The sequence below is a fragment of the Carlito syrichta genome, unplaced genomic scaffold (assembly GCF_000164805.1).
Source record: "Carlito syrichta isolate Samal-C Ts95f unplaced genomic scaffold, Tarsius_syrichta-2.0.1 Scaffold305760, whole genome shotgun sequence".
Lineage (NCBI taxonomy): Eukaryota > Metazoa > Chordata > Mammalia > Primates > Tarsiidae > Carlito > Carlito syrichta.
In genome coordinates this window covers 8,917-34,019 of record NW_007249856.1, presented here as the reverse complement: position 1 = coordinate 34,019, position 25,103 = coordinate 8,917, and the positions used below count along the sequence as shown (strand labels likewise).

Below are 25,103 nucleotides of genomic sequence, written 5' to 3'. Positions count from 1 at the left end.
GGCTACCCATCCATATTCCCTTTGCTTCAGAGAACACCTCAGCTGATTGTCGTTTTTTGTCTGGTGGGGTGACCAAACCTTCCACCCTAAAGTATCTGGGCCATTGGTAGTCATGCCTGGATTGGATTGTGGTCATTTTCCATTGACCTTGGCCTCTGAGCATTATCTACTAAGAGACACTCTAACGGACCTGTTGCGTCCCATACCTGCTCCTCCTTTCCTTCACTGTGCAGCAGCAGCCAGCCCAGTGTCCCCTTGGGATCAGGACCAGTCACCGGGCCAGCACAGTAGCTCCCTTCTTGCTTCTTCATTCAGAGGTATGAGAAGTTCAAAGTCACTCAGCAGCAAACTTAGCTTCCCAATTCAGTGAGATCGTTGTTCTGTCTTCTGGTGAAGCATTCCTCCCTCTGGAACTAAGACCTCTGGTCTAGCAGCAGAGCATAAGGTCATGGGAACAGGAAGCAAATATTTCACCACTGGATCATGAGGAGAAGGAGTAGTGAGTGGGCCACTCCCATTTCTGCTCCGTGATTCCTGGGTCTGTGACTGAATCCTGGCCAGGGGAGATGCAGCACCACGTACCAGACACTGTTGTAGCCCGCAGACAGCTTTCTGGAAAGCCTTTCCCAAGGCCTGCAAGGTATTGTCACCTGGCTGGTGCTGTCACTGAGTCTTCACTTTGGGAGGCCAGGGCGAGAGGACTGCCTAAGCCCAGGAGTTCGAAACCAGCCTGAGCAACTTGGCAAGACCTCGACTCTACAATAAGTAAAAAAAATTAGCTGGGTGTAGTGGCATGCACCTATAGTTCCAATTACTTGTAAAGTTGAGGTGGCAGGATCACCAGAGCCCAGCAGGTCAAGGTTGCAGTAACCATGGCTGTGAGTGTGCCACTGTACCACTCCAGTCTGGGCGACAGAATGAGACACCGACTTTAAAAAAAAAAGAAGGCTATTCTACCACTCTCTCAAGCCAGCTGCTTCAGGATGGAAACCAGTGAATTCCATAATCAAAGTAAAATGTACTAGGTGACTAACAACTGGTAAGGACTGCGAAAATTTCCTTGCTGATAAAGATACTGGCTAATACATCAGTGGCTGTCAACACCAGTAGGTAGTGAGAGAGAGGGACAGAACAAGGGATACAAGAACTCCCACCAAGTAATATGCTACCAAAGCCATTTATTGTTCATTCAACATTTATTCTAAACAGCTGTGTGCAGGAGAATATTTCAGGCTTTTGGAGAAATAAAAAGACTAGGCCTAACCTGGAGACGCTTAATATCTATGGGAAAGTTAATACAGGGTAAAACTTAAACATATAGGAAAAAAGCCATGAACGAAATGCTTAAATCTGTTGTGATGATCTAGGAGAGCATCATAAATGAGGTCACATTTGGATTGAATCTTAAACTGTAAGTTAGGCAGGTTTAGATGGGAGTGGGGTGGGATAAATGGGGTATCATGAATAAAAATGTATTTGTCAGGCTATGAATTAGTCATATATTCAAAATTGAATTATGCTTAAGCCAATCTTTTAAACTTTATTCACTATGATGAGTGCAGCTATTTTTTAAAATATGGGAGTTCTATAACAATACCCAATGTTTTTTAGTGGCTACCATGTCCTAGGTGCTGTTAAGAGCATGAACTCTGGATTCAGTCATGAGTTCGAATCCCAGCTTTCTCACTTATAAACTGGGAACTTAAGCAAGATGATACTTCTATTTACAGGGTCTATAGTAATTATATATAAGATGTTACTCTTTTTACAAGACATATTCATTTTTATATAGGTGTTTTCCTTACTATAGGACGATAATTCAGTGAGCCTCCAGAAGTAGGACATGAACTCTGTGGGCTTTTGCATTGGGGGATGAATGTGTACTGAGGTACCTTGACTAGCTCTTTTTAGGAATACGGATTGTTACTCTTCATTCTCTGGAAGGGTAATTGGCCAAGGAGAGTTGGGGTCTGTTTCTTCTCCTCCTCAACTCCACGCGTTCACCTGCTGAGGCAGCTACTGAATTAATAGGAGCGTGTAAGTCATAAGGTAATTAACTTACCCATATGAAGGCTGTCAAACATCATCTGATTTATGCACATATTAATTCATGCATTTATTCAACAGATATTTGTTAGACCTTCAGTTTACCAGGTAGTGCCCAAGCTCTGGAAATATAGAGAAAAACAAGAATGCTTTCTTGCATCCATGGCCCCTATAATACAGTGTGGTGGAACAAGCAGGCTGCATACAAATAACTAAAAACATGAAGTCTAAACAGTTCAAAGTACCTCGTGCAGAGTGCCATGGGAACATTAAGACGGGGTCTAAGAAAGCTGTGCAGGGGTGGCAAGATGAGCAGCATGAAAGAATAGGGTACATTGCAGGCAAAGAGGAAGGCCATCCCAGCAGAACAAATAACAGAAGCAAAAGCTTGAAGTTGTGAGAGAGCATGGTGCAAGTTGCCTGGGAGGTACAGCACAAGTCAGTAAGGCTAGACTCTGAGGGAGGGTGTTTCTGGAAACCCCTGTGAGGATAGGTGGCAAACTGGCTTCGGTCTGACTGCATCCTTTGGTGATGAGCATGCTGACTTGTGAGGCAGCCCAGCCAATGTCAGCTGTGGTTCCTAGGAAGGGTTATGGCTAAAAAAGGTTTGTGACTAAAAAAGCACTTGTGTATCACAGGATTCTTTTTCCATAAAATTTTCAAGCACTGTGATAAAATTAAGTTACTTTTTTTTTTTTTTTTTTGAGTTGGAGTCTCATTCCGTTTCCCATGCTGGAGCGCAGCGTCAACCTGCTGGGATACGGTGAATCTTCCGCCTTGGCCTTCCAAGTAACAGGAACTACAGTCATGCGCTACCGTACCCAGCTAATTTTTTGTTGTAGAGACAAGGTCTCACCAAGTTGGTCTCAAACCACGGTCTCAGGCAATCCTCTTGCCTTGGCCTCCCAAAGTGCTGGGATTATAGGGTTGAGCCACTGAGCCCGGCTAGGATACATTTTCTTTTTTTTTTTGAGTTGGAGTCTCACTCTGTCGCCCAGACTGGAGTAGAGTGGCCGCTCCCGGCCACCACAGCCTCGCCTGCTGGGCTCCGGCGATCCTTCTGCCTCAGCCTTCTGAGTAACTGGAATAACAGTCATGGGCTACCACACCCGACTGATTTTTTGATTTATTGTAGAGATGAGGTCTCACTGCCTAGACAGGTCTCGAACCCGCAGGCTCAGGCAATCCACTCACCTCAGCCTCCCAGAGGCGTGGGATTACAGGCTGAGCCACTGAGCCCGGCTTGGGATACATTTTCTTTAAAAATTTTTTTCTTCTTCAAACCACTTGAAGAATAAGTGATGGATGTTCTAACTGAGTACAAAATGCCACAGAAAGTAAAATGTTAAAGAATTAAGACTATGATATTTTTGTAGATGGTGGGACATACCGAATAGAACACATCTGTAGTACAATTGCTGTAAGAACAAGTGATTGACGGGTGATTCCCAATTAAATAAAGCTTTTTTATTTTTAATCTTTTTCCCCAGGAAATGTGAGAATGTGTTTGCTTCATTTATATAAACAGGAAAACAGAATGCTGTTAGTAATGATTTAGACTATATTCTACATTAAAATGAGCTTACTGAGTTTATGCAGTTTTATGTGTCTTGAGCTGATTTTTATTTTTTTACTTTACTTTTCAGATTGAACTGATTTTAATTTTATCACAATATTTAAAGCTATTACAAATTAAAAAAAATTTTTTTTTTTTAAAGATATCTAACAGATTTTGAACCAATTCAGTGCCTGGGTCGTGGCGGCTTTGGGGTTGTCTTTGAAGCTAGAAACAAAGTAGATGACTGCAATTATGCTATCAAAAGGATCCGTCTCCCCAATAGGTAATGGATGGTAAATTTAGCAAACTTGCAATAAGTGCTATATGATCAACTATCATGGGCAAAATGTCCTTTTCACTATACTCTGTAGATGCTATAGAAAACATAGTTTCTGACCTTTCAGATCTTGAATTCCAAGTGCTATCAGTTGTCTAAAAGTTGAGGTCTAAACAGATTGCTTTGTATCACTTTAAAAATGTGCCCTTGTTTTTTATCGTTAAGAACTCAGGACGTTCTCTTAGTTACTTGTAATAACTACAGACTTCAGTAAATCATAGCATTTAAAAAATAATCTATATTTATTGTTCTAAATAAAAAATTAAAGTAAAAAAAATTGAGTTATATTGTCTTTACTCAGTAATAACCACTATTAACACTTTAGAAGTTGATGTGGGTTATTTGAGTCAGTCTCACTCTGTCACCAAGGCTGGAGTGTAGTGGTACGCTTATGGCCACCATGGCTTCAACCTTCTGGGCTCAGGTGACCCTTCCCCCTCAGCATTCTAAGTAGCTGGAACCAAAGGCATGTGCCACTACACGCAGCTAATTTTTTTATTTGTTATAGAGACGAGGTCTTGCCAAGTTGCTGGTTTTAAACTTGTGGGCTCAGGCAGTCCTCTTACTTTGGCCTCCCAAAGTGCTGGGATTACGGGCGTGAGCCACTGCACCCAGCTTTTTTTTTTTCCTGGTCATAAGTTTGCCTAATTGGTAGCACAGTTGCCAGTGCTATACAGTTTTATTTGTTGCTTCTTTCATTTTATCCTCATCATATTTCATGTTAAGAGTATTTTATAGCTGGGCTCAGTGGCTCAGCCTGTAATCCCGCGTCTTGGGAGGCTGAGGTGAGTGGATTGCCTGAGCCTGCGGGTTCGAGACCCGCCTGGGCAACTTGGCGAGATCTCATCTCTATAATAAATCAAAAATCAGTTGGGCGTGGTAGCGCGCGCCTGCAGTTCCAGCTACTTGGAAGGCTGAGGCGGAAGGATCGCTGGAACCCAGCAAGTCAAGGCTGCAGTGACCGGGAGCAGCCACTGCACTCCAGTCTGGGCGACAGAATGAGACTCCAACTCAAAAAAAAAAAAAAAAGTATTTTATTAAGATGCTAAAATACATTAAAAGTATTTTATAGCTTGGTAATAGTCCATTAAATACATATGCCATATTTTGTTTAACCATTTCTTGTTTTTCAGCAATTTGGTTTCTCACTTCCTGCAATTAAAAGTAACTTTCCATGAAAAAGTAACTTTGCAGTGCTTATCTTTTTTTTATTTTTTGAGTTGGAGTCTCACTCTGTTGCTCAGACTGGAATGCAGTGGCACGCTCCCAGCCACCGCAGCCTCAACCTGCTGGACTCTGGCGATGCTTCTGCCTCAGCCTTCCAAGTAACCAGAACTACAGGCACACACTACCACACCCGGCTAATTTTTGATTTATGGTAGAGACAAAGTCTCGCCTAGTTGCCTGGGCAGGTCTTGAACCTGCGGGCTTAGGCAATTCACTCACCTCGACCTCCCAAAGTGCTGGAATTACAGGCTGAGCCACCGAGCCCGGCCCAGTGCTCATCTTTTATATAAATTTTTGGCACGTCTGTTTCTTTAGGATAAATTCCTAGAAGTGGAATTTCTGACACAGAACAGTGTGATGGGCTTTTAGCAGTACCTGTAGTGAATGATTTTTAGTTAAGAAAGCTTTATCTTAATGGGCAATAGATGTTTGTAGCACTTATTTCCAGAAGAAAAAAATTATATTTTAATTTATTGTAGAGACGAGGTCTCAGTAAGTTATCCAGCCTGATCTCGAACCCCTGGACTCAGACAGTCCTCTCGCCTCTGCCTCCCAAAGTGCTGGGATTGCAGGGGTGAGCCACCACACCCAGCCTACCCAGGGCTAACGTATCTACTTCTAATTTTAGGTTCAAAGGAGAATCCTATTGTATTATTTTTCTGTTTTGCTATTGGATACGAATACTTTTTCAGTTATGAATGACCTTCAGCATCATCCATTCTTTTTCACATAGTTGTTTATCAGTGTGCAAGTCATCTTATCTCTTTTTATGACTGATTTTCTTTTTAAAATTTTTTTGTTGATACACAGCAAATATAAAATAGGGCTACATGTTATCATTTGATGCATTCATATAATCTGTAAAGATCAAATTAGTGTAGTGTGGATATTCATTGCTTAAGTATTTATATTCTTTTAGGGCATTGGCTCGGGAAAAAGTAATGCGAGAAGTTAAAGCCCTGGCCAAGCTTGAACACCCAGGAATTGTTAGATATTTCAATGCCTGGCTGGAAGCACCACCAGAGAAATGGCAAGAAGAAATGGATGAAATTTGGCTAAAAGATGAAAGGTAATTTTGTTGGACTTGGCCTTACAGAGTAACATTTTATTTTAGGCTAGTTTTTTGCTTATGTGAACACCATATCATTTCTATAACTTTGGGATTTTTTTTTTTTTTTAGAAAAATAACAGCAATGTTTTGTTCTATGTCATGTTTCAGGAAGTTTTCTAGCCAACTTATTAAGTGAAAGTTTGATTCAGCCTTTGAGAACATAAATTTCTAAACATCAGTCTACAGGGCTCGATGAATTGTGATTGAGAAATTTATAGTGGCTTTTCCCAGTATGAGGTATTGTCTGCTTCTGTCTCCATCCTTTAAAAAAAAATTGGTTTAGTTCTTCTCTTAGCAGTTAGCAATTTACAGTTCCTTGTTAAGTAGTTTTAAGCTATTTGCAGTTAAAAATACATACACTCTGGTAGACGGTTCCCATGTTAACTGTGGTGTGCTATAGGAAGAAAAACCCTTTAAAAATGCCTAAAGGAGAACAAAGAGGAGGCCCGTGTGGGCAGACCAAGCAGCTAGAGGAACGCCCCTGCCCACAGGTGCAGCAAGCAGCATTAAATTCACATTAGGTGCCTTGCTGAAGTGGCACTTATCGTAGACTCAGCTGACAACGAAACCATGGAAGGACCAGGCGAAGCAGCCCCTTGTCTCAAGGCCCTGTAAGCTGCGGCCCTAATTTGAATGGGGGCTTCAGAGTCGTGTCCTTGCTTTGCATAAAAGGTTTTGGCAACTCTGGCAGCTCCAGACAATTTCACGTATAAAATTAAGCTGTCAGATTAAGTTTTTTTAGAAGAAATGGGTGGAATGTGATGCTTGTGTAGCATGTTTTTATTTAGTCTGCATGTTGTTTTGTTGTTTGTCATTTGGTAATTGACTTTAGTACGGTTGAAGCTTTTTAAACAAAGGATGCAGCTCAGATACTTTCATCAGTACCTATTCATTCTTATCCCTTTGTATGCCTCCCACTTTTAGCGCAGACTGGCCACTCAGCTCTCCTAGCCCAGTGGATGCACCATCAGTTAAAATACGCAGAATGGATCCCTTCTCTACAAAAGAACATATTGAAATCATAGCTCCTTCTCCGCAAAGAAGCAGGTCTTTTTCAGTCGGGATTTCCTGTGGCCAGACAGGTTGTTCTGAGAGCCACTTTTCTCCACTGGAATTCTCAGGAACGGACCGTGGAGACATCAGTGAGTCAGTGGGTACAGCATGCAACCTCCAGGACAGTTGCCTTACAGACTGCGATGTGGGTGATGGCACTATGGATGGCAATGATGAAGGGCACTCCTTTGAACTTTGTCCTTCGGAAGCTTCTCCATATGTCAGGTCAAGGGAGAGAACCTCCTCTTCAATAGTGTTCGAAGATTCTGGCTGTGATAATGCATCTAGTAAAGAAGAACCCAAAGCTAACGGACTGCACATTGGCAACCATTATGCCAATAAACTGGCTGCTTTCCACCCCACCAGTAGCAAATCTTCTTCTGAAGCTACATTATCTATTTCTCCTCCAAGACCGACGACTTTAAGTTTAGACCTCACTAAAAACACCACGGAAAAACTACAGCCTAGTTCACCAAAGGTGTATCTTTACATTCAGATGCAGCTATGCAGAAAGGAAAACCTCAAAGACTGGATGAACAGACGATGCACCCTAGAAGAGAGAGAGAGGAATATGTGTCTGCACATCTTCTTACAGATTGCGGAGGCAGTGGAATTTCTGCACAATAAGGGACTCATGCACAGGGACCTCAAGGTCTGTATTTGTGGAGCGTCACACGAGGATTTCAGCTTAGTGCTTTGTGATTTAGTACTTGCAGTGCTCGTCCGTTTTTAACTGGAGGACCCTTGGGAGCCGAGGAGAGTAAAGGCATGGATCTGAGAAAGTAGCTTGAAGGGGTCTGCTGCCAGAATAAGAAGTCTTGTGTTTTAAAACTCTGGGCAAGCTGTGCATTCTCCTCTATCTATAATGTATCTGTGTTCATTTTACTGTAGAGGGTATTCCCAATATCCCAGTAGTCCAGATGAGGGGGGGAAAATGAATCTTTAGCTAAAATCTACTATGAGCAAATGTGCCCTGTTCTTCCTATGGCTTCAAGTACCCCGACACAGGTGCCTTTAAGACACTGAAGCCCTGTAATAAAAGGGACCTCATTGGGGGAGAGACGTGAGTTCCTTCATGAGCCAGATCTTGACTTGGCAGATCTTTGCACTTCTGTCCGTTTGTGAACTTACCAGGCTTTAGGGAAGGGTGAGGAGCTGGGTGGAGAGGATGGCAAATGGTTAACCAGGCGATTGTATGTAACTCTGAGACCTTGGATTCTGTATCCAATATATACAGTATTGAATGTGTGACAAAACAGTATGCAGAATTATATAAGACTCGTACTGAAATGTGGCATTTCCTTTATATGTGTTTCTGAAAACAAGCATATGGAACTTTTTTTTTTTTGAGTTGGAGTCTCACTCTGTCGCCCAGACTGGAGTGCAGTAGCCACTCCCGGCCACCGCAGCCTCGACCTGCTGGGCTCCTGCGATCCTTCCACCTCAGCCTTCCCAGTAGCTGAATTACAGGCATGCGCTACCATACCCGGCTGACTGTTTGATTTATTGTAGACATGAGGTCTTGCTGCCCAGGCAGGTCTCGAACCCGCGGGCTCAGGCAATCCACTCACCTCAGCCTCCCAAAGGCGCGGGATTACAGGCTGAGGCACCAACCCTGGAGGAACTTTTTTTTTTTTGACTTGGAAGCTTACTCCACCACCCAGGCTAGAGTGCAGGGGCTACACTTAAGTCTACCCCAGCGTCGGTCTTCTGGCTATCCTTCCGCCTCAGCCTTCCAAGTAGCCGGAACTAGAGGCACGCACTACCATGCCTGGCTAATTTTTTCTTTATTGTAGAGATGAAGTCTCACCAAGTTGCCCGGGCTGGTCTCGAACCCGCAGACTCAGGCAGTCCCCTCACCACGGCCTCCCAAAGTGCTGGGATTACAGGCTGAGCCACCAAGCCCGGCCTGGAACTTTTATTTAACTAATTTCTACCACACTCCATATACTCATAGCAGTCACCAGTATGTAGTGAATGTATAAATATTTTTCTAATGAAACTAACCTAAATTATTGATAGATTTGGATCCATTTTAAGTATTTGCAGTTTTATGTAACCATAAACTTTTGTTTCAGGCATCAAAGTAGCTATTTTTAAACAAAAGTTACTTTCTCTTAAAATTAGCAGTAGGTTTTTAAATTCAAGAGTTTAAGAGTTTTGGGATAATAGGAATAAGAAATATAAATAATTCCCATTTTCCAATATAATTGTTATATAATCATTATGCTTTAGAGATTTTGAAGTGGGCCCAGACTGATTGCCAAGAATTGTTCTGCAATGAATAAAAAGTTCAGAGGTGAATTATTTGGTTGTAACGGAGGAGACAGCTTACTGGAGACCAGACACCCCTAACTTGAGAGAATACTAGCGTTTGGGTTTGAATATGGTAAACACTTATCATTTGGTGGAAAACAACTTGCTGATATACCCATTCCTCTTGTACTTAACACCTGCTATATACGTAGATGCCAAACTAAAAGACAATTTTGTTTTCTTATAAGTAGTATTCCGCTAATTTTGTAACATAAATGAGATATTGTTAAAGATCTGCTTATTGCTATAATGTTGTCTAAAGATTTCTCTGTATCTATGCACCAGAAGAATCCCAAGAAGAAAGTTAATTTCCCCTTTAGTTTTTCTAGAAATCAAAAGGGTTTTGTCTTTCTAAAGACAGTTTCTTTTAAATATTTCTAGTAGCCGGGCTCGGTGGCTCAGCCTGTAATCCCAGCACTTTGGGAGGCTGAGGTGAGTGGATTGCCTGAGCCCGCGGGTTTGAGACCCGCCTGGGCAACTTGGTGAGACCTCATCTCTACAATAAAATAAAAAATTAGCTGGGCGTGGTAGCACGCTCCTGTAGTTCCAGCTACTTGGAAGGCTGAGGCAGAAGGATCGCCGGAGCCCAGCAGGTCAAGGCTGCAGTGGCCGGAAGCGGCCACTGTGCTCCAGTCTGGGTGACAGAGTGAGACTCCAACTCAAAAAAAAAAATTTCTAGTGTACCAAAAAAATATTGCCATGATTTTTATTCTCGCTTGAAAAAGCTGCATGTTTTGCTGCATTCTGACTGAGTCCTTGATCTCAATGTTAAGGCTTTTCCTGTGGCCACGTTGTTGTCATCGGGACTTTCTGGCCCCTGCCTCTTTAGACTGACTTCTAATTTTTTATTCTCTCCACTTCAGGCTTTTCCCAGTTCCTTAAATACACGGTGTTCAAACAGAAACTGGTCTTTCTTCATCCTCATCACACCTGGATTATTTATCCTCTGGTTTCCATGGAGGCACAGACCATGTCTGTTTTGTTCACCCATTATAGTCTCACTGCACTGCCTGATGTGTCTAGATGCCCATATCATTTTATTTTGAAGTTTCTTTTGTTTGCAACCAAAAGCATTTATGTAGATTAGTCAAAAAAGGAAATGTTGACCCATGTGACAACACCGTTGAGGATTTAGGTAAAACTTTAGCTGGGATCAAGTGATGTGACCAGAGCCTGGTTTCTCTCCTTCCTTCCCATTTCTCATTTCCATATTCAGGCAGGCTCTCCTTTTGTAGTCTCAGGGCGGCTGCCAGGGATTCCTAGGACGACGTGCTTTTCTTTTAAGACTTTTGGACATGGTGGGGAGAAAAGTATTGCTTTCTTCCACTCTTGATCAGAAATCCTGAGTTTCATTCTCCCTGATAAACCAGAAGCACCTGCCCAAACCAGCCTCCTGACCAGGGAAAGGACTGTGTGGGCTGCTTTAAGCAACCTGTAGAGTTGGATGGCTTCCACACAAACCATGGGATTGCTGCAGTAAGGAAGAAGGGAATTCCCAAGGGAAAGTCAGGATGCTCCTGGTGGAAGCACAGGGAGATCGTTGCTGGAGACCAAAAAGCTTGCCAGTGAAATGGGAGTGAGGAGGAAAGATGACATTTAAAGCGGCATAGTCTGTTACTGTCTCTGGTACAAGGTTATTTGTGGGAGAGCTGCAGGTTAGTTACGTAGATTTTCATTAGAGCAGTAACTTTATTGCTTCAAAGTTAAAATTGTATCATGGCATTTTGGAGTTTGGGAACAAAATGTTATTTTCTGATAGTCTTTGAAGGATGATGAAATTCAATGTCATGAGCGAAATGGCTTCTTTTTTCCTTATTTCAAAGACTGTGAATGGTGGTCACATTACCTGCAGGGTAGAGTAGACCGAGGGAAAGGTAATATGTTTCATGTTGGGCACTTTGAGTATGAGGAGCCCCTGAGACATTTGGTTAGATGCATCTTATACACGGTTTCATACGAGAGTTTAGAATGCAGGACAGAGCTGTGGAAGTAGGTGTAGTCTCGACAGTCTATCTGCCCCGTTCAGACACAGACCAAAAGAGCAGTCTGTTTCATTCATTCATCAAATAATGATCAACTACCATACAGCAAGTACGGTACTGAGTGCTGTACACGTGGCAGTGAATCACAAGGTCTTTTTCTCATAGAACCAAACTGCTTGAGTTTGAATCTCTGCCCCACCACTTGTTAGCTGAGGAACCTTGGGCCATTTGTTTTACTTCTGAGCCTCAGTTTTCACATCTGTGAAAAGGACAGCTAGTGATACTCACCTAGTAGAGTTATAGTATGTGAGTTAATAGTAGTAAACTGCTTTGAACAGTGTGCCTGGCATGTTGCAAGTGCCATACAAGCATTTGCTGTTGTTACCACTGTTGTTATAATTATTATGATGTAAGCCATAAATGTAGAGAAACTTGCCCAAGAAGAGCATAAAGAGTAACAAGATTGAGGGTTATGCACTCTGGCCCCTAGGGAATGTGGCTCTCTTAGGGTTTAAGTGGATGTTCAGTAAATGCCAGCTCTCTTTGCCACCCTTTCTTTTTCCTCACTAGCGTAGAAAAATTGTTATTTTCATGTGAGCCCATCTTAAGGAGAAAAATCCTTGAAAATATCTAGTTTCTTCTATTTCTTTTTTGTAATCGTTTAAATAACTCTCCTTACTTTTTCTCCTTCTCCATGCACACCCACTGTACTTTTATCCGTTTTGTTTTTTTCCAGCCTTCCAACATATTCTTTACAATGGATGATGTAGTCAAGGTTGGAGACTTTGGATTAGTGACTGCAATGGACCAAGACGAGGAGGAGCAGATGGTTCTGACCCCAATGCCAGCTTATGCCAGACACACGGGACAAGTGGGGACCAAACTCTATATGAGCCCAGAGCAGGTGAGTTGTTTAGACTTTCGCTGAGCCTCACAGCAAGCTAGCTGTGCCCGATGACTCTCCTCCCATGTTCTCATTAGCATGCCCAGTCGTCTAAAATTCATTAAGTCAGAGAATTATTAAAACCGGCGGTTGTGTGCCACAGGTGACACAACTAGGTGCACTTTCTACAACCTGAATTGGGGATGAGTTAGGGAAAAAATAATGCATAGGACACACTCCGCCTCTGAACCTGATAGCAACCAGAAGTGTAGAAAGAGACTCTGAATGCCACTCTCCCAGGCCTGCTCCAGTTTGCCTTAGGTGGACTATGTAGCAAGTGTTTACAGAGCCAGCGAGCGCGAGAGGGTCTGCACTGAGCTGCCCTCTGTGGTAATTGACAGGCAGCTTCTAGTATGTGCCATGGCAGGAAATAGAGGTACTTGCGCTGAGCTGTGTTGCCCTGTGGGAGGCCTGGTCTTCTAAGGAAGACCGCAGTGCACAGGGCAGGGGCTGGAAGAGTTGGGGGAGCAGGGCATCTTGGGCGTTCAGGAGGGACATCCTCAGCTCCTACCAAGTGAATGACGTCCACAGGCATCTCTAGAGCGGCTCTCGAAACCTTTTGGCTTCAGTGCCCGTTTACTTTTGTAGAAATGATTGAGAGCCCAAAAGTTTTTCTTGCAAAGTCTGATCTATCGATATATGCCATATGAGAACTTAAAACAAAACTTTAAAAAGCTTTATTAAATCAATTATGACAATATTAAAGCTATCATGTCTGAAGATATTTTTGTGAAAAACATTTCTAGAACAAAGCATTAGTGAGAAGAATGGCATTTGTTTACATTTTTGCCAGTCTCTTTAATATCTGGTGTGTGAAGATCTACATTCTCATATCTCCTTTTGCATTCAATCCATTGCAATATATTTTTTTGGTTGAAGTACATGAAGAAAATCTGACCTCACACAGATGTGTAGTTGGAAAACGGAGCAGTGTTTCATTTCAAGTAATTACATATACCTATTTTTGTTTAATATGTCAAAACTTTTAGTGAGTGATAGGTTATTAAAAGTCATTTACGGCTGGGCATTTTGGGAGGCAGAGGTGAGAGGATTGCCTGAGCCCAAGGGTTTGAGACCAGCCTGGACAACTTGACAAGACCTCCTCTCTACAATAAATCAAAAAGTTAGCCAGGCATGGTGGCATGGGCCTGTAGTTTCAGCTACTTGGAAGGCTGAGGCGGAAGGATCACCTAAGCACAGCAATTCAAGGCTGTGGTAGCACTGAGCATGCTGCTGCTCTCCAGAGCTACAGAGTGAGATTCCAATTAAAAAAAAAAAATTACCGGGCTCGGTGGCTCAGCCTGTAATCCCACGCTTTGGGAGGCTGAGGTGAGTGGATTGCCTGAACCCATGGGTTCGAGACCCGCCTGGGCAACTTGATGAGACCTCTTCTCTACAATAAATCAAAAATCACACGGGTGTGGTAGCACGCGCCTGTAGTTCCAGCTATGTGGAAGGCTGAGGCGGAAGGATCGCCAGAGCCCAGCAGGTCGAGGCTGCAGTGACCAGGAGTGGCCACTGCACTCCCGTCTGGACGACAGAGTGAGACTCCAACTCAAAAAAAAAAATCACCACTAATCTCATCAGAAAAAGCTAAGTATTAGAAAGCTGTCAGATTTTCACTGGTCGATACAAATTTTCCAAAATTGTAATTTTCACTTGAAAGCTTGACTTTTATTTTATTGACAACAAATATTGCCAGTTTTCTTTGAAGTGCCAGTTTCACAATTTTCATCTTTCAGAAAGTATCTGTCAAGTATCCAACTCCAAATAACTAGAGTTTGTCTGTCGAGGATTCTTTCAAGTCAAAATGATATTCTGTGGAAAGAGCAGCTAGTGCAGATGGTTCTGACTCCAATAACTGCACAAGTGCTAATGATTTCACAAACTTACCTATGCTTCAATCAGCATCGTCTTTAAAAGTCTTAAACTTTTAAAAAATATTTTTATTTATTTATTTATTGAGTTGGCGTCTTACTCTATCTCCCAGGCTGGAGTGCAGTGGCATACTTACAGCCACCCAGCATCGCTCGGCTGGGCTCAGGCAATCCTTCCACCCCAGCCTTCCAAGTAGCCGGAAAGGCGCATGCCACCATGCCCAGCTAATTTTTGATTTATTGTAGAGAGGAGGTCTCACCAAGTTGCCCGGGCTAGTCTCGAACCATGGGCTCAGGCAGTCCACTCGCCTCGGCCTCCCAAAGTGCTGGGATGACAGGCTGAGCCACTGAGCCCGGCCAAAATATTTTTTAATTGACATATAATAATGTACATGTTTATGGTGTGCATAGTGATGTTTCAACACATGTAACGTATACTGATCAGATCAGGGTAATTAGCATATCCAGGGTCTCAAACTTCAAGACAGCTGTTGTACTTTGGTATGGAGCAGAAATGCTTCCAATTTTGTATCAGATTATTAAAAAGATGTGTATTGAAGGCTTGAGATTTGAGGCCAAACCCCTCATGCCTGTAATCCCAGGACTTGGGGAGGTGAAGGCAAGAAGAACCCTGAGCCCAGGGGTTCGAGACCAGCCTGGGCAACTTGTTGGGACCTCATCTCTACAATAAATAAAAAACTTAGCCAGGTGTGGTGGTGCACACTTGTGGTTCCAGCTACTTGGAAGGCTGAGGCTGAAGGATCAGCTGAGTCTTGCAGGTCAAGGCTGCGGGGGCCTTGAGTGTGCCACTGCACTCTAACCTGGGAGACAGAATGAGACTCCAACTCCAAAGAAAAAAGGTTAAGATTTAATAAAATTTAAAATTTTTAATGCTAAGCAAGGATATTTTAAGTGAAACGTGTTATTTTTCTTTTTTCTTTTTGTTTTTAACCTGTGAGTATGTGACGCTGAGGAATATGGTTTGCTAACTAGTGCGATTGGGTGCTGCTGCCTTGATTCAAGCACAGATTCCATCAGGGCAAATGTCAGCACAGTGAGAATACAAATTCTGTCTTACCATTATTTTGAAAATAGTCTTGACCTCACAAACTACCTGAAAAGGTATTGAGGTCACTAGGAATCCATGAACCACACTTTGAGAACCACTGAATTAGATGATCTTTGGAAGATTATTTCAGAGACCAGTAATAGGAATTGCCTTTGAGGAAGGGAATTTTATTTTACTGTTATACAGTTTCCTTTCGAAGTGTTTTGATTGATTGCATTGTTCAAGTGTTTCTTTTTCATGTTGTAAATTTTTATTTACTTATTTATTTTGTGTTTATTTTGAGTCAAAGTCTCACACTGTCATCCAGGTTAGAGTGCAGTGGCACAATCACAGTTCATCACAGCCTCAACCTCCTGGGTTCAGTTGATCCTTCTGCCTCAGCCTCCCAAATAGCGGGGACTACAGGCACACACCACCATACCCGGCTAATTTTTCTATTTTTTGTAGAGATATGGTCTCACTATGTTGCCCTGGTCATGAACTCCTGGGCTCAAGTGATCCTCCCACCTTGGCCTCCCAATGTACTGAGATTACAGGAATTACAGGCATGAACCATTTGTGTCCAGCCTTATTTAACTTTTTTTTTTTTTTAAGTTGGAGTCTCACTCCTTCACCCAGGTTAGAGTGCAGTGGCACACTCACCACTACCCCAGCGCTGACCCTCTGGGCTCCAGCAATCCTTCCGCCTCAGCCTTCCAAGTAGCTGGAACTATAGGCATGCAGTACCACGCCCAGCTAATTTTTTGATTTATTGTAGAGATGAGACCTTGCCAAGTTGCCCGGGCTGGTCTCAAACCTCTGGACTCAGGCAGCCCAGTCACCTCAGCCTCCCTAAGCTCTGGGCTTACAGGCTGAGCCACCAGGCCCAACCAATAAATTAAAATAGGACATACTTGCATGCAAACTTCTTGGCTACAAAGAAATATCAGTGTACTGGAAAACAAATTGTAAATGTAAAAAAGAATAAAAAGAAATTGTGTCCTTTTATGATCATAATGGAGTAAGAAAAGATTATAGTGGTTTATTTTTATTTCTTATTTTTGTTTTTTCTTCTGTTTTGTTGAGCTGAAAATTTTAAAGCCCTCAATAACTATGGGGTCTATAATGAAGTAAAACTACTCATACAAGGTATTAAGAAAATAATGAAAAGCCAGGTACAGTGGCTCACACCTAGAAGCCTAACTACTTGGGAGGCTGAGTAGGGAGGATCACTTGAGCTTGAGAGTTTGAGACCAGCCTGGGCAAAATAGTGAGACCACGTCTCTAGAAAAATTAAAATTAAACAAAACAATTGAAGAAATGAAATATACTAAAATCCATAGAGTTCTCAAAGTTCCATCTGGAGATAAATTTATCTTACAGACCTTCGTTATATAAGCCTGTTACTGTGTAAGGATTGGGATTCTGCTCAGAGAGGAGCCAAGAAGATGGAAAATAAGCGTAAGAGCTGATACTGGTGAAACAGTAAACCAGCATCACCATGGCTGATTTTAATAGTTTTAAATAAAGATAATCCTCTTTAACAAACCTACTTAAGGGGGGGAAGGACACAAATAAATTTAGCAATTAGAATGGATATAGCAGAACTTTTAGTTTATAGACGACTATTATACATAGTCAATTGTTTTAATTGTTTTAATCAAACTGGCTTAAGTAGAAAAAAGAAACCTATTAGCCTGAGTTATTGAATCGCCCTGGTCAAATTATGTGAACAGGACTGGGTGAAAGGAAAAAGTAAAACTGTATGAAATAACAAAATACTATAAATACATATTTCTATCCATAGGAAGAAAGACTGGAAGAGCTGTAAAATATCAACAGTGATTAATTCTGTGTAGGGGAGACTTTGTATGAATTCATAGGCACATATTAAAATTCATACAAAAATGTTTATAATCGCAGTTTTAAAAATTCATTATTTAAGAGACTGGAAGTAATACTTTCACACTAAATATCAGGAAAACGAAAGAAATTCTATCTGAATGCTTTATTAACTATATTAATATCTTGATGCATTATTTTCGCTACATGGAAGGCCCCTCCCCCACAGCCCTGTTTAAAATAGATGACCCTGCCTCCTGAGAGTCTATGGCATTATATTGTTTTCTTTTCATCGCTTTTTAATTCTTTGAAATTATTTGTTCTTCCTCTCAAAAATATAAGCTATCAAAATAGGGACCTAGCTCATTATCCCCTTTTTTATTTATGTCTGAAACAATGCCTGTTCTGCAAGAATTCCTAAGTATTTGATAGATGATTGAATGTGAATGCCAGTGAAAAGGTAAATACCAGGTAGTCCTGTCCATCCATCCACATGGCCTTGCTGACTGTACTTTAGCTCATGGCTACAGTGTATATGCATGCACACGTGTGTGCGCACACACATGTGCTAAAGTCGGGTTGTCATCTGTGAAAGGAAGAGATTGAAGGCAAGTGGTACTATATTTAGTATTGTTGAAGATACTAGAAAGTCAAGATAGCTGTAGAAATTCTGTCATGTTAATGTGTAGTCGTTAAAATATGGTAGTTAAAAAGAAATAGTCTTAATTCTCAAATATAGAAACTGTCATTTATAAAAATGTTGTCAAAATACTTTGGCGGGGTAGACTGTCTTACCCAAGCCTAAGAAACTATACTAAGACATTGTTTTAAATTATTCATTATCCATCTTTGTTCTTGGTTGTGATTACCAAGAAATATAGGCCAAGTTCTAGTATTACACAGTGATAAAACAATCAGTTTAAATTCTGAAAGTATATATTATATTCATCCCTTCTGGCTTGAGTATTTTGTTCATGAGGCTACATTTTTAATAATAAAATAATATTTTGTAAGCAAATTAAAATAATGCATTATATATTCTGTTCTCTATGTAATGTGGAGAATATAAGGACATATGGAGAAAAAGTAAAAATCACTAAAACATTAACAGCAATTAGTTATTTATGTCTATTTGTATGTATACACATATATGTATAAATATATATAAGATGGGAAAGTTTTAGAAAACAAAATTGGGATTCTACCCTGTAAATTTTTGGATACAGTATTAAAAGTTAAACATTTCCTGTATTATTAAAATCTTCTTAGAAAATATCTATGGCTGCATAGTACTCACTCTGTTCAGCAACTTATTCAGCATTTGTTGCTGACATTTAGTTACTTGTTAATTTTGCTCTTTGAAATACCATGTGGGTCACTAACCCTGTACCTGTCCACATTTCCATCTATTCTCGGGTGGACCAAATTAGATGGGATCTTTGAGCAGGAGTAAACATGTTGCTTCTCATAAATGTGTATCAGTTTAGCTGGGCTCGGTGGCTCAGCCTGTAATCCCGTGCCTTTGGGAGGCAGAGGTGAGTGAATTGCCTGAGCTCGCCGGTTCGAGACCCGCCTGGGCAACTTGTTGAGACCTTATCTCTACAATAAATCAAAATGAGCTGGTAGCGCACGCCTGTAGTTCCAGCTACTTGGAAGGCTGAGGCGGAAGGATCGCCGGAGACCCCCAGCAAGTTGAGGCTGCGGTGGCCGGGAGCGGCCACTGCACTCCAGTCTGGGTGACAGAGTGAGACTCCAACTCAAAAAAAAAAAAATGTGTATCAGTTTATCTTTTCCATATAGTGTGGGGGGGTTCCTTTTTCACTTTTCCCTGTGAACATTGTTTTTGAACATACCTTCTTTGAATATTCCCCAAGTCCCAAGGATGAGAGATAAGGAGGGGTTCAGATTGCTGCATTCACTTAGAGGGGAAGTGGATGATGCAGCTCGTGTCACTGATAAGCACAGAAGCAGGCTGGCTGTGTGGAAGGAATCAGGAGACAGGCGACAAGCATAGTTTTCAGAGAAGGTTGTGAAGGGATCACAGACCCTGGCACCTGCCTTGTGGTTTCTCCATCCCCTAGTTAAGAACTGCCAGTATGGGCAGGGCACAGCGGCTCAAGCCTATAATCCCAGCACTTTAGGAGGCCGGGGTGAGAGGACTGCCTGAGCCCATGGGCTGGAGACCAGCCTGGGCAACTTGGCGAGACCTCATTGCTAAAATAAATTTTAAGAAATTAGCCAGGAGGGTAGCGGGCACCTGTAGTTCCAGGTACTTGGAAGGATTGCCTGAGCCCAGTGGGTCCACGCTGGGGTGGCTGTGAGCATACCCCTGCACTCACTCCAGCCTGGGTGGCAGAGTGAGACTCCAACTCAAAGAAAAGAAAAGAAATACCAGTATGGAGCCAGATGTCAAATTATATGCCTGAAAAAAGTTCACTAGTGAGAGGTTTTTCTGAGTCCCTGGGAAGTCACTTTTAATTTGAATGAGGCTTTGTTTAATAGAGTGCTTCCCTTGCAATTCATTTGTTCATCTTTACAAGTAAGTATTTATTGAGGGCCTTCTCTGTACTTAGCCCAGTGCTAGGCACTGGCCACACAAAAGCAGTTCCCTTCCCTCCAGGACTTTATAATCCAGTTGTGAAGAATAAGAAATATACACATGAAAAATCAAACCAAGAATGCAAAATAGTCCATAATTAGGTGCTGTAATGAAGGCTAACCACAGTTGATTAGTGGTTTGGAGTAATGGAGATTTTCTCATAAAAATGGGTGAGGACTGAGGTGATTGGAAATGAGAGATTTGCCTTAGATAGTCTCCCTTTGAAAACTTCACCTCAGGGTAGCTGAGCAGCTTTTACTGGCTCCCAGGACATTTCTAGCCCTGCTGGCTCCAGGGTTCTGCCGGCCTCTTTTACTGATGCATATCTTAGAGCTATACCTGGGCTTTCCTTCTGTAATGCTGAGTAGCTTAATTACTCTCGTAATGAGTTGGAGAAAACAGGCTTGAGAGATTATTAACTCTTTGCTAACATTTTTCCACATACACTTACCTTTAAACCAAGAAGTGACTGAGTAAGCGCTGAGATTCAGTAATGCTATAATAGCAATTGTATTATCTCTGTGTTAATTTTCTTTTTTTTTTTTTTATGTGGGATTTCAGATCCATGGAACCAACTACTCTCATAAAGTGGACATCTTTTCTTTAGGCCTGATTTTATTTGAATTGCTGTACCCTTTCAGCACTCAGATGGAGAGAGTAAGGGTAAGTAGTCCCCTCCTCAAAAAAGAAAGTTGAAAAAGAAAATAATCTAAAATTTAGCTAGGCACAGTGGCTCATGCCTGTAACCCCAGCACTTTGAGAAGCTGAGGCAGAAGTCCAGGAGTTCCAGACCAATCTAGGCAACATAGTGAGACTTCATCTCTGCAAAAAATCAGAAAACAAGCTGGGCTTGGTGGCATGTGCCTGTAGTCCCAGCTGGTCAGGAGGCTGAGGTGGGACGATCTCCTGAGCCCAGAAAATTGAGGCTGCAGTGAGCTGTGATCTGTGCCACTGCTCTTTAGCCTGGGTGACAGAGTGAGACCCTGACTCAAAAAACAAAAAGAAAGAAAGAAAGAAAGAAAATAAAAGAATCTAAAACTTACAAAAGAACATTTAGTTATTACTGAAGCCAGCAGACTAGTTAACTAGAAGTGAAAGAGATCAAGCCAGCCACAAGGGAGCATTTATAGATTATCTGCTTTCACTTAAAAGCTCAGTCTTCATGCTGGGCACAGTGCCTCATGCTAGAATCTGAACAGTTTGGGAGGCACAGGTGAGAGAATTGCCTGAGTCCAGGGATTGTTTGAGACCATCTTGGCAAGACAATAAATCAAAAAATTAACTGCGCGTGGTACAGTGGAAGGATCACCTGAGCCTAGCAGATCAAGCCTGCGGTGGCCATGAGCGTTCCACCACACTCCAGCCTGGGTGACAGAGTGAGACTCCTACTCAGAAATAAATAAATAAAGCTCAGTCTTCAAACAGCTGTTTAGTTCGATTGTTTGTTCCTAGTTTTTGCTTAAATTTAGCAATGCATTGTACTCAATGAGTTTCTCGTAAGTAGAAAGCTAAGGGTTACACAGGACGGTGGAGCAGGGGAGGGTAGGAGTGGTGGTGGTAGCTGGCTGCAGACGATTTTCTCAGAAGACCAGGAGCCACACACTCGTTTATTTAAAAGCTGGCAAACTATACATAATTAAGCTTTCTCCCTTGCAAAATGAACTGTGCCCATAGCTGTTAAGGCAGATAGTACAGAGTCTTCTTAAAGTGGGCCGCTGTCACATTCTCCCAGTCCCTCCTGTGGCTGCCCTCACCTCTTCTAGGTGTTGTCCCTGGCACTTATCTCTATATTGCCAGGGTTTAGGCTCTTACCACCATTTCTTGATTTGCTAGTTTTAGATCTTACCTTTTGATTTTCTGGCCATGGTAGAAGAGGATGCAGTTCTCACATAGACCCCAAATGACTCATATCTTGTAACTAAAGGATCTACCACTTCTTCTGTGCAATAAATAGAAAAAAGAAAAGTCAAATAACTAAGTTTCAGAACATCAGAAATAAAGGCCCTTGAAGCTTCCAGAAAGGAAAATAAAAAGGACAAACCTAAGTAAAGGATCAGGAATCAGATGGCATCAAAATTTATGTCGTTATAAGTGTATCAAATAATACTGTCAAGAACATGAAAAGACAAGCCAGGCGTGGTAGGTGCACACTGGTAGTTCCAGCTGCTCTAGAGGCCGAGGCAAGAAGATTGCTTGAGCCCAGCAACTGGAGGTTCCAGTGCGCCCTGTGTTCGTGCATGTGAATAGCCATTCTTCTCCAGGCTAGGCAACATTGCAAGACCACATCCCTTTAAAAAAAAAAAAAAAATTGAGCGGGCTTGGTAGCTCAGCCTGTAATTCCAGCACTTTGGGGAGGTTGAGGCAAGTGGATTGCCTGAGCCCACAGGATCCAGACCAGCCCCAGCAACTCGGCAAGACCAGTAAATGAAAAGTTAGCCGGGTGCAGCAGCTCACGCCTGTAGTTCTGGCTACTTGGGAGACTGAGGCAGAAGGATTGCCAGAGCCCAGCAGGTCGATGCTGCAGTGGCCATGAGTGTGCCACTGCATTCCAGCCTGGGTGACAGAGTGAGACTCCAACTCAAAAAAAAGAAAAAGAAAAAGAATGTGGAGAAATCAGAACCTTTGTACATTGCTAGTGGGAATAGAAATGGGGTAACTACTGTGGAAAACGGTTTGGTAGTTCCTCAAAAACTTAAACAATAGAATATGACTCGGTCATTTCACTCCGAGATGCATACTCAAGGGAAGGGAAACATAGACAAAAACACGTATACGAGTGTTAACGGTAGCATTATGTATAATAGCCAAAAGTAGAAGCCACCCAAATGCCCGTCTTCTGATGAATGAAAAAACAAGTTGCGGTATATCCACACAGCGGAATGCTATTCAGCCATTTAAAGGAACGGAGCGTTAATGTGTGCTGCAACGTCAGTGAGCCTTGGTAGCATTATGCTGAGTGGAAGAAGCCAGATGCAAAAGTCCTCCTTTGTCTGAGTCCGTTTTTGTGAAATATCCAGAATAGACAAATAATAGAGACAAAGTTAGATTAACAATTGCCAAAATTTTCTCTGTGCTCCAGTACAGCTGTTCTTTTTCTTAGTATCTATCTGTGTGTGTGTGTGTGTGTGTGACTGTATACACGTATATATTGCAATCCCTTGGTATCCACAGGGGATTGGTTCCAGGAACCCCACGACTACCAAACTGCAGATGCTCAAGTCCCTTACGTAAAATGGTGTAATTCCTGCCTGGCGCTCCTGGAAAAATAAATAACTAATATGGCATAGTATTCGCATATAACCTACAAACATCCTCCTTAATACTTTAAATAATCTCTAGATCACTTATAATACCTAATACAATGTAAATGTTCTATAAATAGTCATGCTGTTTTGTTTAGGGAATGATGACAAGAAAAAGTCTGTCCTTAATTAGTACAGATGCAGTTATCCTTTTTTAAAAATATATTTATTTTTTACAAAAGTTTATTCTTAAATGTACAACAGGCTTCGAGACAACACTTCATTCTAGCTATAGGTGGCAAAAGAAGTTATGTCAGGGAATACAGATGTTTAAATATGAATGCAATCAAGAGTCATCATGGCTTTAAGAACAAGGAACAGCTTACTTTTTGCCAGATTTCTTAATTCCACCTGTGTTCAGGGGCCTTTCCCCATGGCCTTCGCTGTCAGCTCCTCGAGTTTCTTCTGCTCCTCTTTTTGTTTCTGCTTGAAAGCTTTATCTTCCTCGTCCATCTTCTTGGGCTGCTTCAGGGGCTGCTTCTTGCCACCTTTCCGGCCGGACATGGTTCCTACCGCCCCTTCCCCAGACCCTGCCACCAGAAACCCTCAGCTGTCCTTTTTATTTTTTATCGTTTTATTTTATTATTTTATTTTTTGAGTTGGAGTCTCACTCTGTCACCCAGGCCAGAGTGCAGTGGCACGCTCACGGCCACCAGCGTCAACCTCCTGGGCTCCGGTGATCCTTCCACCTCAGACTTCCAAGTAGCCGGAACTACAGGCACGCACTACCATGCCCGGCTAATTTTCGATTTATTGTAGAGACGCAGTCTCCACAAGTTGCCCAGCGGGTCTTGAACCCGTGGGCTCAGGCAATCCACTCACCTCGGCCTCCTACAGTACTGGGATTACAGGCTGAACCACCGAGTCCGGCCAGCTATCCTTTTTTAAAGAAACATTTTTGATCTGTGTTTGGCTGAGTCCTCGGATGTGGAAGCTATGGATCCAGGAGGCCGACTGTGCATATACATACATCACATCCTGTGTTTGGAGGGTACCTCCACAAGGCTTGGGAAGTGCTCGTATACAGATTATCTACTCAGGAAAAGCTATTGACAAGTCTTCCATCTGGTTAGTGTACACTCTTTTGTCTTAGTCACTCTGTGGGAGTATCAAAAAATATGTTTAAACAGATCCGTATGTCAAAATACATTTAAAGCTAAGTAACACCTTTCTTTCTTTTTAGACCTTAAGTGATGTAAGAAATCTCCAATTTCCACCACTGTTTACTCAGAAATATCCTCATGAGGTATGTATAATTTTCATGTTTTACTTTATGAGAATTGTATTTAGAACTTAAAGGCTCCCTGGCCAGGCTCGGTGGCTCAGCCTGTCATCCCAGCACTTTGGGAGGCCAAGGTAAGAGGATTGCCTGAGTCCATGGGTTCGAGACCAGCCTAGGCAACTTGGCAAGACCTCATCTCTACAATAAATCAAGAAATTAGACAGGCGTGGTAGCACGTGCCTGTAATTCCAGCTTCTTGGAAGGCTGAGGCAGAAGGATTGCCTGAGTCCAGCAGGTTGAGACTGCGGTGACCGGGAGCATGCCTCTGCACTCCAGCCTGGGCGACAGTGAGACTCCAATTGAAAAACAAACAAAAAAATTTAAAGGATCCTTAGCAATCAACTCAATTTCCCCATTTTACAGATGAGGAAACCTAAGGTCTAGCGAGGAAAGGGACCAGATCCCAAGACATGAAATTTGTTAAAGCCAGCAGTTGATGCCAGGCATGCTGACTCGAGCCTGTAATCCCAGGACTTTGGGAGGCAGAGGCGAGTGGATTGCCTGAACCCAGAGGTTCGAGACCAGCCTGGGCAACTTGGCAAGACCTCGTCTCTACAATAAATCAAAAAATCAGCTGGGC

At 42.3% G+C, this 25,103-nt stretch overlaps 1 protein-coding gene across 1 annotated transcript in view; it reads left to right on the top strand.

The window, feature by feature from the left end:
* EIF2AK3 (eukaryotic translation initiation factor 2 alpha kinase 3) overlaps positions 1-25,103 on the top strand; it is a 65,616-nt gene that overhangs the window by 38,250 nt on the left and 2,263 nt on the right. Inside the window, exons 10-15 of the mRNA XM_008062617.2 lie at positions 3,765-3,887; positions 6,088-6,237; positions 7,204-7,984; positions 12,367-12,534; positions 20,501-20,602; positions 24,425-24,487. Of these exons, the coding sequence (XP_008060808.1) occupies positions 3,765-3,887; positions 6,088-6,237; positions 7,204-7,984; positions 12,367-12,534; positions 20,501-20,602; positions 24,425-24,487 (1,387 nt within the window). The remainder of the gene's footprint in view (positions 1-3,764; positions 3,888-6,087; positions 6,238-7,203; positions 7,985-12,366; positions 12,535-20,500; positions 20,603-24,424; positions 24,488-25,103) is intronic.